This window comes from Amblyomma mixtum, chromosome 3, assembly GCF_055824585.1.
Source record: "Amblyomma mixtum isolate Tamu chromosome 3, ASM5582458v1, whole genome shotgun sequence".
Lineage (NCBI taxonomy): Eukaryota > Metazoa > Arthropoda > Arachnida > Ixodida > Ixodidae > Amblyomma > Amblyomma mixtum.
In genome coordinates, this window is record NC_143014.1 from 219217821 (window position 1) to 219230531 (window position 12711).

Below are 12711 nucleotides of genomic sequence, written 5' to 3' on the forward strand. Positions count from 1 at the left end.
CACGAGTGGCGAAGCCGCATTGCATTAAGCAAATTAAACCTTTCATTAGAAAGCAACGAAAAAGTAAGCCGCATGCGGATTTCCATACGCGTCCAACCGCCCGAATCTATCACTGTATCCGCTTATTCACTCGGCAACGACGGAAACAAGTAGAAAACACTTTTCTTGTAGCCCTCTTCAATGTGGCACCTGTAAACGCCGCGGTATGGCGATGATTTTGGCGTTTTTTTAGGTTGCCTTTCCGCAACACAAGACGCGGTAGCTCCATTCGTCCTGTTATGAAGTGCGGCGATGGCCGCTAGGCGGCGTTGATGGTAGGCGGGGAAACTCCAGCGCTGTTTCCCTATATGCGCATGGTAATTGTGAGCTTGTATTGCTTAAACTGTAGGCAAAGTGGCTCCATCACAAACAGTGATAACGCCAAACGAAAACGAACACAAGAAGCCAAGCAAAACATGTTCAGAATTTATTTTTTACTTATCTCGATAGCCCATAATTCTTTGGAAATATCTTAGAGGAGCTGTGGGATAATAACCTAACTAATGTTTAAGGTGTGAACTTTATCCTGCTACGCATAACCAATGTCCCCGTCGAGCATGATTAGCAAATAGTAAAGTTGGGTGGGCTGACACGTCCCCTAAACTATTCTGTAATGCCATGAAAATCTGTACAAATGTGATGCAGAGGAGGAATTAGTAGTGCTAGCCTCGCTCTGAACCTCATAGACAGAGCAATTCACGTTTCAGGTTCTCTAATTTTATTTCGACAATTTACTGGTCCATGCTAATACTCACCTTCTGTGGAACTATGAACCAAGTGTTGTGAATGATTGATGAAATCCAGATGGGGGATGCAACCTAATATTTGTCATAGCTATGACAACTACTTAAGGTCTACCTCTCATCTCGGTTTCATCCATCATGTACAAAACTGTTCTCTAAAAAATATATATATATACATTGATGATAGCGGTGCACCCTGGCTGGCGCCCTCTTATCGTTAAGCTCAGATTTTTCCTGCCCTATTCAGCTATAACGTCACCGTCTCTTAATAAAAGCCGAACATATGAATGATGATTTTGGTTTCAAGTTGCAAGAATGATGACTGTTATGGCCTTGCGAGCTGAAATTTATCTGGTGACCCTTTAGGTGATACCAGCGGGCAGTATATTTTTGTGAGTGATTTCCTTGGCGTGGAAATCGCCTCTGAAGACCAGTATTCAGAATATAGCTATTCCGAATGAACATGGTTGGTTTCGGGCTTCTCCGCGGATGCACCGTTTATGCCCGCCTGATGCAATTGGTTGCGCTGCGCAGTCTTTCCCCTTCGGGTAAAGGTTCGAAAAGCCGACTTCTCCAGGGTTGCTGTTGGGCCCTCGCAAATCAGGAACTCCAAGTACGCTAGCAGGAAGCTCCAAGTCAGCACCCCAAAAAACAGAGTCAGCTGAAATAAAATAAAGTAAAAATGTTTTCCCTTTGTCAGCAATATAGAGAGACAATGCAGCTTCTACAAGGAATTCCATTATAAAAGTTCCCGCCATCTGCTTACTAAAAGTTGAGCCGTTCTAACGGACGGTGCGCAGAAGAGCATGCAGGGAAATCTCTGGCGGTAAACTTGTTCATTACTAGCAGAAAAATAACGCATTCATATATATAGGACGTCATCACAACATACGTGGTCTGGGAAGGAAGAATACTAACCATTTGCAGGTTTATTTTGGTGGCTTATAATGTTCAAAAAAAAGAAGAAAATAGGAAACACCTCCTCCTCAACCTTCGAAGTTAAGGGATTGCCTAATTGAGTGCTATCCACCTATCCGATTCGCAGTCCAAATCATTTTACCTCCTCTTTTTACTAGTAGGAACCTCCTTGATGCTTTAGCCATGCTTCTCTCCCATGCTCCTTCAAGTCCATCCATCTAACATATGCCGTAACTGTGGGAGATAGAGTTCTTTTTAGCAGCACATGCGCAACATACACGTGAAATGGTCGCTTAGCAACACGCTGTCCAAAGAAAATTCACGCCTTGGCCTAGCTGTTCACGTAATAATGCTGACTTCGTTGTGGCCGATGCATACACAATCACAGGAACGTGGATGCAACTGCCGTGATCGCCACCTTGTGCGTGCCTTTTCTAGTTCTTAAACCACCGCACCTAGATAATGCAAAGCGGATTTCCATGGTTACACCGCTTATTCCTGCGGAGCACAGATTCGTTTATTCTTTAGTCGCTAACTTCACGACAACGAGAGCTAAGCATGCGAGCCTCAGTCGCATCGAGGTATCGAAATGCGAATTTCACATCGAGGTTTTTAGTTTCTGTGCTAACAGGGGATGCTTGTGTAATATCGAGATTAGTTGAGGAAAAGAAAAATACCCTAATGGGATTGAGAATGGTGGACCGAAAGAGAATTTCAAGAAGGTTGTTGGCATTCCAGCTAAGGTGGCATAACAAACCTTCACATGGTTTTCTGCGCGTCGGTTTTAGTGTCCGAAGAAGCTTGCGCTGATGCTTTTGCTGTAGGAGCTGCCCTCTTAAAAGAATGTTCTTTTTTTGTTTTCTGACGTTTAGCAGAGCGCGCATGGCAGAGGCGGTCACCTGATTGAAGTGCGAAAGGTATAGACGTTCCCTGGACGCATGCAGCAAGAGCAAGATGAAAGGGAAGTGGATGAGGTAGACGCCGCATGAAAGCTTGCTCAGGGGCACGAACACATTCGACGATAGGAACCGCTCGAAAAATCCTGCGAGAACAGAAGACCCGTCGTTAGAGCATTGCGAAGTCATATTAATCGCTTCTCTAGCTCAGCAACTGAGCTAAACTTGACATAGCGCGTTCTGATTAGACGATGGTTGTGAAGGTGACTGCGGCGGTACAGTACTGATTTCCAGCCTGCCCTACCAACCGAACGTTTTATGTACTTGGCCCAATTAGATAATTAAAATGCACCACTCGACGCTGCACACGTCGTTACCTTGACAGCGGTGCCAGCGCCATTGGCGCTCACCCATGGTTCGCGTTCTGGTCGTTGTTCCTGTTTGAAGACACGAGTGCGGGCCAAGAAGAGCGTCGCAGGCCTCTGTAAGCATTTGCAATCCCTTTCGTTGTCTCAAAGAATTGTTCACCTAAATGCGTCATCGAAGTTTGCACAATACGTCACATTTTTTTTTTCGTTTGAAACAACGCTTGTTGTGCTAATGAAGGTATTTTCCCAGTGCATACTTCCAAATTACGCATTTTGATAGCCCAATAATTTTTGCCTGACATCGCATGCGCGAAATACGATCGATCTAATTCTTCTCCACACTAGGCTTTAACCGAAATGTGGTTTTTATAGGTTTTTCTGCACTTCGCAAAACTTGTTTTGGTTTCCGCTGAAATTTTCTTGATCGTAGAAGAGGGTGCCTATTCTATTTGAATTACATTAAAAAGAATTCAGGGGGGGGGGGGCAATTTGTTGACCTAAAGTGCGGTGAGGCGAAAGCCTTAAGCGCGGTGTTGCTGCTTGTGTCACTGATGTGTGGTTAAGGTGTTAATAAGTGCACATTTGTTTCCGAATCTTAAACGCTGGAGACACTGGAGGGCGTTTGGGAGGCATCCGTGTGATTCGACGCCTTTCTGCAAACGCTCTCCAGCGTCCTGGACAAGGAGAACTACATATGCGTTGGCATAGAGTAGCGTAGCCATTAGCACGCTCGGCTGCGGAACGCCAGGATGGTGGTTCGAATTCCATCATGCACAAAGATTTTTTTGTTTCTGGCCTGACTAGAAAAGCGTGACACCTCTGCTAACAACCTTCTGTCGTCAACCTTTTGTCGACAACGATGAGGCAGTAAAGGCTTTGGCCTTAATATTTATTTTTGTCACCCTTTGCTGCTGGTACAGGGACTGCCGTGCTCCCCAATCACCGTCTTAATGCGGAAGACTTGATGAGCTGTTGGCTGCATGCAATACAAAATCATCATGATCATTATGGAGCCGGTATAGCATTGAATTTTTAAAATTCATTCTATTCTGAATCTTTTTCCTCGTTCTGTGGCGTCACAGCCTCCTAGGACTGGCATCTACCTTTGAGCGTGTCGAATGACAAAAATGTAACAGAACTGAAGGGAAACCATTGTTACATATTACACCGTATGGTGAAAGTAACTCAGAAATGACAAGATGCGTTCGAGCGCAAAGCCGTTTCGTTTCTCACTTGCCTTTATCCTTTAACCTTTGCCCAAGGACTGCGTATTGCGAAGAAAGCACTTGCACATTCGTTGTCATAAATGACTGACGATATTGTTGTATCTAATGGTTTTTCAACCTACCCAAAGACCGAATTCGCGAAGGTATTCGTTTGCGCGAATGGCTTGTCCTAAGGGATACCTTGCCTGCTGAGTATTTGTTATATTGATCGCGCAGAGCGCGGCTGAGTGCAATAGTTGTGAGCCGTTCCAAGCGCGACTAGCTTTCCAAGCTCGACATGGTGACAAAGTCAGTGGTTTTACAAAGCACTGCAGCTCTTTTGAGACATACTGTAGCAATCTTACCACCTCTGCCCGTGGAACAAGCAAGCGTGGTCCAGGCAAGAAAAATTGACCAAAGGAAGCGGTCAGAGACGGTTGCCACCATTTTCACGAGTAGGGACGTAGGGTCCGGGCTTTTGTACCAAGGAATCTTCATGAAGACGACGCAGAGGCAACAGCTGATCGCCGCGCACCATCCCGCTAGTTTTATACCCTGGAATAGATGAAAAAGAGTGAAACAGCCTTAATGGCCCATAATGCCATCCGCTCCCGGTGCAGTTAATTTTTATCTCAGTTTTTCTACTCCTCTCAGCTACGCAGCCATGCGTGACGTTACATTGGAAGCCCAGGTGCAGTAAAGGCGCTGCATGCAATCATCCGTCAGTATGGTGCGTAATTTTTATCGGTTTGAAAGACTTACGTCTATTATGAAAGTCAGTACAAGAGATTCGAGACATTATCTTAATTTTCATTGTTTCGCTTGCAAATAGCTCATAGAGAGCTTCTCTCTTCGTGATTTCCTCCGGAAGTGTTAATTTACCAAGCTTATCGATGTTCCTGGCACGACTGCGTTTGTTGCCACCTCCAATGAATCTCGAATTAAAGGTTTTTGCGGAATGATTTCTGATGATGCAAGTAGTAGCTTAAATATCTTTTTCAGCATTAAATGGGTACAGCGGACTCTTGGGGACTTTCCTCCTTTCCATGAGAGCATTGAGGGCTTTAGAACTTAGAAAAATGAATTCATTGTTAGACAAGGAGACGTAGCAGTGCCTGATAGGCGCACTCCGTAAGAAAATCACTGCCACTATCTGGAGAACATGTGCTACACGAAAATATTCTGGTAACACTTGGGAACTTTCAAATGTCACTGCACGTTAGATCACCGGAATGTTGAAAATTCTACTGCAGTGTCTTAGCAATTGAGCATCTCCATGAGTGCTTAGCACTTTCGCGAAAGGGCGAAACCGCGTACCAGCTCAATAAGGAGAAGAAATGGCGCTCCGGTTAGACGAGGTTAACATTAGAGACATGTTTCTGACACTCTTACCGGTTATGAAGACTGTATCATTCGATTCCTGTTATATTCGTCGATAAACATTATGCGTTTTTGCGCAATCGCAAACTAGGCTCTAATCCTTAATACCATGAGAAGACCAGGTAGCCATCAAAACTTCCCACTGTCTTCTCATTAAGGCTCGACCAGTCGGTATACGAGACCGGTAAGCGCGCTTCCTACGCTTTGCGCGCAAAGAATTGTTGGCAGCACAAAAAATAATTTAAAGGGCGGTAACTGCGCTTTTAAAGTGCGCCCTTTTCGTTGGCTTTGTAAGACATGCCCAATAATGTTTATCGGCCCACCACCCTGACTAGCATGTCACGTTCTATGTCCGGCACGTGGTCGCCTGCTCGTTGCCATTCGTTTCTTTGCAACTTCCAAGAATGTTCGGTCTTTACATTTTCTAACACTGCAACCCGTGCTCTTTTGAAGAGCCAGCAGGGTGCAGGTGCAGTTTGGGCGTGCAAGAGTACCTTTACCATAGGATCGCCCCTCCTCGAAAGAAATAAAAGAAAGGTAGTTTGCTGAAGATCATGATCCCCTTACGAGAAAGAGGGCATGGTGAGGTCACGCCTGCGAATAAAAAGACGAAATCGCTTGAGTGCGACGCCTGTAACTTTGTTATTCTGAAGTATTGCTTAAATTCTTGCTATGGCGTCATGGTAAATACCTCTTAAAACAGAAGAAGTACGCAGATATTTGACGAGAATTGCTTTACGGGCCATTGGGCGCCTTCATACGATTCGTCCTTCCTGTATTGTGGCACTAAATGTGTCGGAGCAGCTTGCGTTGACGTTACATTAGGTTTTCGTACGAACAATACGCACACCGGGAAAAAAACAAAGATTTCATTGCTCTTCCGTTTCCGACATCAGCTTATTCACTGCTTTCCAGACAAGGAGATACTGATGTAAAAATGCGCCAGTGGTAACCAAACTAAGGCTTCGAGCTTTCTGCACAACCGCCTTGATACCCAGCAGCGAACATTAGTGCAAAAAGGGCAGGAAGCCCTGCTCTATATTATCTATATTATCTACATCTATATTAATTGCGCGATGCTCCTGGTGCGGCACTTATATTCATTAATTGTAACTTACCGTCGACATTTTCAGACGCCTGAAATCGTCCATGATAAGGAATGTCATGCAACCACTGAAGTAGCACACGGCGTGATATGAAGGGCGTATGTAGAAGGTGTTCAAGGTCTTAAGCATAACGCTGAAATGAAAGAGGGCAAGGAGGGAGTATATGAAATAAAACTTAAAATTATACCCTTATCAGCATGCATACGATCGCTTAATACGCAGACCAGCTTATTTTGAGCCTGGTCGTACGTGCGCTCCCTGACTAGTACAACACATGCGTCTGGTTCTGTATCTCTTTTGCGCATTTTGTAGGTAAAATATGACATTTTTTTGGTTTTAAGCGCGAGCGCTACTGCAGAATTCGCTTTCATTTCATCCAACATCTACTAATATTTGCTATGAAAGTTGTAAAAGGAGTGTGATCGCCGAAGCGAGCTCCGTATTATTCTGGCCCTGACTGCACGCAATACTTCATTCGCTTCTGAATCTTCTTTGTTGTCGGTGCACTTAACGTGACCAGCTCTGAGAAACGTGTACAATGCAGATCACTTCAGGTCCCCAGCCGGAAGCCGGCGTGTTTTGTTTGGAAATTAATATCCTGTGCAAGAAAAGAACAAAAGCATGTTTTCAACAACCACAGCTTTAACTCAGTTTGATAACTTGGCAGAACCAGCCATTAGATAACTCGGCCACGGAGCCCGAATGGCAGGAGTAATAAGCTTGGATTTATCGGTATGCGCTTGCACTGTACAAGGGAAGTTACAAGCATTTTAAGGTAGAAGCATCAGAAGCAAGTGTGACTGCAGACGACACCAAGGGGGCTGTTCTGCGTACTTATAACGCTTTTACAGCTTGGATGAGCAGCAAGGCTGGAAAGGTGAGGACGTTGAAATGTGCATATTAAGCGCAGTTAGTGTACGGCAGGGTCCAGTGGAGATGAAATCAAGACAGTTATTTTATAATACATGCACACGTCTGACCAGTAGAGTAGATAACACGTAACGCCCTCACCTCGCTTTGAAGCCGGGAAGCATCATGAATGGCGTAATCTCTGAGTCGCACACAGTCCAAGCTGAGATGAAGCAGGCCAGCAGAGACAGCGCGGCCAGCGCTCCTAGCGTCGTCGCTTTCCGGCTGTGCAACGTTCATGTGATGTATAACGAAACAAACGGCAACGATTCATTTTTTTTTCTTTTATCAGCGTAATTTTTACCGGACGCCACCTTCGTATTATGCGGCACAGAGTTTGTAGGGAAATTTGTGCGAGATTGGTGCCACATAAGAGAACTGCGTCATTCCATATCACACCACGAGAAACTGATCATGAAAGTAAGTGATAGAATAGATCAGTTACGTCAGCCGATGAAAAATGCCTTGACCACTCAGGATACACATGAACGCGCGATAAGTTGGTGAAATTTCCTGGCGGCTCAAACATGTTCGTTCTTCGATGATCTCCTTGAAAGTAATTTTTCATATTCCATGTCTGTACTCTTGATCCGTATTGCACCTCTTTGAGTTGATTTCAGCTCTTCTACACACCCATATATATATATAAGTCTATAAAGCCACCGTTTTTGCCTCTTTCACATTTGCTATACCGTAAGGCACTATTTAGCAGAACCATTCATTAGTATAAACGAGAAGTACTTTGATTTGGGCTAGTTGGTTCATATCTTGAAAGTAGTTCATATCTTGAAAGTAGTGGCGCCCGTCCTGTTGTGTTCGTGTCTCCTTTGTCTTTGTTGTTTTCGCGCCGTCCGAACTACTTTCAGTATAAACGAGCTAAACTCAAAATTTCTTTCGTTGTTCCTGCAAACCCAGCACTCACAGCTTTAGTTACCGGAGCAAATAGGGTTACGGATTTTTAATGCACCTAATTACAAGCTGTGCACAGTGGCTCCTAACTCGAAGCATTTGCCATCCTTAAGCGAGTAGAAGTGTGTGCCACTTGGGGCAAACTGTAACTGAGTTCGTTTGACATCTTAGCTTGATTTACACGCTTTCTTACCCTATGGAACCGTGCAAACATCGCATATTATATATCCAAAGCTCTGGTGAAAAGATTATATCCACAACATCTTACTGCAAAAAGAGCTCCGCTCTAGGCGGGCTGCTTTGTCATAGCTATCATTCTGGCAGCCTCGGAGAGTGCAAACAATATTAAGAAAAAAAAACTCTTTTACCGGCCAATCGCATTATGTTCTTTGTGATCCTAACCACAGAACGATTCAAATATCTATTTACAGTTTTAGCGGCTGAACTTACTTTTTCAGGGTCAATAAAACGAGAAGAGAAACGAGAAAAAGTTGAAAGTCCACGGAGAGGCTCCATGTGTGGAGGAACATCGTCTGCCAAATAAAAAACATTCATTCTCAACTTAGTGAACATTTTCGAGTTTAGAATGGACACTGCGAGCTAACGCACGAAAACCAAGTCAGCAAAGAAGCAAACATAAAGCAATTTATCCCATCATGCCTGTAAGGCTGTCAAAAATAAACTGCCCCACATGGAGGAATCCGTCGCAGCAAGAGGCAGGGCAGAAGGAAAAAAGTGACCCACTGCATTGGACGCACAAATGATAGAAGTATTATCCAGTATTGATGGTTTGGACTGACGTCATAGCAGCCGCCATGTTGGTGCACTAGGACGGGTGCAAAAGCCTACGAGCTTATCTAATCCGTTTATCTACACCTGATTTGATGTGAGCTGTGGAAGCCGTACGTGGTCCGCAATATGGTGCCTGTGGCGACATGTGAATACAATCTATATACTGAGGAAAAAACTTCTCGGAGGGGCAGATGTCACGCAGAACAGCAGCATGCTAAGGTAAAAAAAGGTGGCTGCCATCGCTCTTGCCATTATTTTACCGCTGCGTGTATTCATCCTCCTTTTTACTGATCAGAACGCGAGGCTCACTCGTGTAAGCTTCGCAAGTGAATTTGGAGCGGATGCGGAATCCACAGAACAGCATCTGAATCCGCCTCAAAGCGACCGCGTTGTGACGGACCAGAACAAATCAAACAAGCTCCTGCAAGGAATTCGGTTCCACTGGTCACTCGCAACCGGTTCCGGAAGTTGTACCGTCAACCCACGCGCCAAATTTTCTTCTGGCATATAAGTATTAATATGGAACAAACCATATCGGTTCCCTCTGTATGTGCGTCCCACGGCAACCGCCACGAAGACTCAGTGGCACATATACTATATACATACCTACGTATCTTTACATTAAGGCATCAAATGAACCTAAGATAATCGATTTTTTCTGGCGCACTTCCAACATAATTTTTTCATGAATTATCTATAGTAGGATACAACTTAAAAACTAACGGTTCCTAACACTGCGCCACGCAGTCCGCGGCGTTGTGTATTACTCCGCTGGCCAATCGGAATAGTAAATGGAATCAACTTTTTAATGCTTGATTATATATTAAACAAGACAAGTGCCAAAATTCTGTAACTTGCAATTTTTCTCTTTTGATAATTGCTTCTTGATTAGGTAACAAGAAAACTTTGAGCAACGGACTACTTTTTCGTCGTGGAGAAATTCTGTGCGGCGGTCCTGAATATGGGCGGAGCTTCGCTGCACACTTTAGTTTTATCTGACTATACAGTAGGTACGACTTCCGACGTCGAAGCAGCTGCTCTGTTGACTGCATCAACTAACAAGCATAGCCTAGGGCGAGACGACCTGTTTCCAACAGCGTAGAGATCGCACGTGGCTGGATATGTGGCCCCTGCGCATAGTCTCCAAACCTTGTTTGTTTATTTATTTATTTATTTATTTATTTATTTATTTATTTATTTATTTATTTATTTATTTATTTATTTATTTATTTACAGCACCTACAGTGCCCAACGGGCATTATTGTAGTGGGAGTACCGAAAAAAAAGGGGGAACAAGAGTAATTCGTACGTACATACGTTCATTCATACCCCGCGGTTACCGACAGGTCAGCAACACTTCCTTTCAAACATCTAAGAAAAAAAAGTACGATTCCGTTGCATACATTTAATACGCAGGCTCTGCACGACATAATAATATACACCAGAACTAAAGTGAAACAAAAAGCCAAACTGCACCAGACACTCTGGTGACAAAAACATAAAAAACATTTAAAAAATAATCAGAAGTCAGACATGCAACACAGCAGTTGAGTTGAGAAAGATGAAGAAGGAGCAGTAACAATATGTTCAGGTAAATTATTCCAGTCATGGGTTGTTTTCGGAAAGAAAGTGTATTTGAAAATATTGACCCTACATCTGTATTCCCGGATTTTCATCGAGTGATCAATTCGATGAGATACGTAAGTTGGTGGCTTCGTGTATATGTCCCTGTCAATGCCTGTTCTGCCGTGGAATATGTTATAGAAGAGAAACAATCTGAGATATTTCCTTCTGGTTTCGAGCAGTGGCCAACGCAAATCATTTCTAATTGTTGTGGTACTTTTTCTGAAGTCGTAATTGCCCGAAACGAAGCGGGCTGCATGTTTCTGCAAACGCTCAAGCTCGTTTATGTTTCGCTTCGTGTAAGGATCCCAAGCAGAACAGCCATATTCTAATACTGGACGCACATTGGTCAAGTATAAAATTTCTTTAAGTTCAACGGGGGCTTGCCAGAAATTTCTTCGAATAAAATTAAGTGCGCGGCTGGCTTTAGATGATAAGTATCGGACATGGGTATTCCATGAAAGGTCGCTTGCAAACATGACTCCCAAATATTTGTATTCTGTAACTGCAGTCACGCCTACCCCACCCAAGAAAAAAGCTATTGATTTTAGGATTCCTTTTCTTTGCGAATGAGATTGTGTTGCATTTCGACAGATTGAGGGCCATATTCCAATCTAGACACCAGGAAAAAATGTAATCAAGATCATTATGCAGCAGTTCCGAATCTTTTTCACAGAGGATACTGCGGTAGACACAACAGTCGTCTGCATACAATCTTATTGAACTGGTCACATGTGCTGGCAGATCATTGATATAGATCAAAAACAGATTTAGATCAAAAAACAGTTTTCCCCTCTCTTACCCTCCGCCATCGGCCCCGTAGCCCTGGGGGAAGCGAGGAGCAAACGCAGTTTCCAGAACTGTTTTACCAGTCTACATGCACTGGATGTTGATCACAAATGTGATAAATGTGTAAAACCTATCGAAGGTCTTCGTGCAGAAATGTGGATTAGTATGTCCTAGGCCACATGCACTAATGTGGGAGTTGCAGTCGTTGCGCGGAACAATGCCCATATAAGTTCACTTATGATAAACCACGGCTTTTCATTGTGTTTAGAGCAGTAAGCCTTGATTATATTACTTACGGCACTGACTTTTCGTAAGACGCAAGGCTGCACTGGAAGCACGTTCATCCTCAATTCCGTCATTATATATTTTCCAGACGACTGAGTAAGAAAGAACCACTACTTTAATCTCTGGACGTGGATGGTCGTTAGTATGCTTTACGAGGAAAAAATGTTGGCAACGACAGCACAAGAGCAGACAGAAAGGTACAGAATTTGTTGCAAAAGTCGCATACGATTTTGTAAAAAAAGGCAATCCCATAACATTGCATCTGATATCACCATCCCTGTATGAGGCTGTTACAGCGCAAAAAAAATCCCGGACGTCAAAAGGTCCCTGCGGAACCACCGCGGTTATTCAGTGGTTGCTGAGTTCGGCTCCTAGTCCAAAGTTCGCAGGATGAAGGCGCTGTGTACAAGGGCTCTCATGCTGTATGACGTCAGAGAACGTTAAAGAACCCCACTCGGTCGAAATTATTTTGGGGAATCAACTACGGCGTTATTCATAACTAATGGGCGGCGTCAGTACGTTAAACGTACCTGAGTACGAAAACATTCCCTGCCTTCGAGGCCCGAGGCACTTCGCAAAACTCTATTAATGCATTATAATTGCCCCATAACCACGAGAAAGTTTGGTCAGTTTGTGAGGTCGTATTCAGCACCCTAGTAGAGATGCAAGTCGCACATGTGCGACGGCAGTGAGCATCATGAATAACAAAAGAGTTGCACTTCTAAAGCAAACGCTGAGTGGAGGGTATT

The 12711-nt window shown here is 43.9% G+C and overlaps 1 protein-coding gene across 1 annotated transcript in view; it reads right to left on the bottom strand.

Moving 5' to 3' along the window:
* Positions 1-534: 534 nt before the first annotated feature.
* The window catches only part of LOC149353725 (nose resistant to fluoxetine protein 6-like), a 52258-nt gene continuing 40081 nt past the window's right edge, over positions 535-12711 (bottom strand). The window contains exons 11-16 of the mRNA XM_089582753.1: positions 8924-9006; positions 7667-7789; positions 6668-6788; positions 4535-4724; positions 2600-2742; positions 535-1443 (exon numbers count right to left, since the gene is read on the bottom strand). Of these exons, the coding sequence (XP_089438879.1) occupies positions 1231-1443; positions 2600-2742; positions 4535-4724; positions 6668-6788; positions 7667-7789; positions 8924-9006 (873 nt within the window). The 3' untranslated portion in view covers positions 535-1230. The remainder of the gene's footprint in view (positions 1444-2599; positions 2743-4534; positions 4725-6667; positions 6789-7666; positions 7790-8923; positions 9007-12711) is intronic.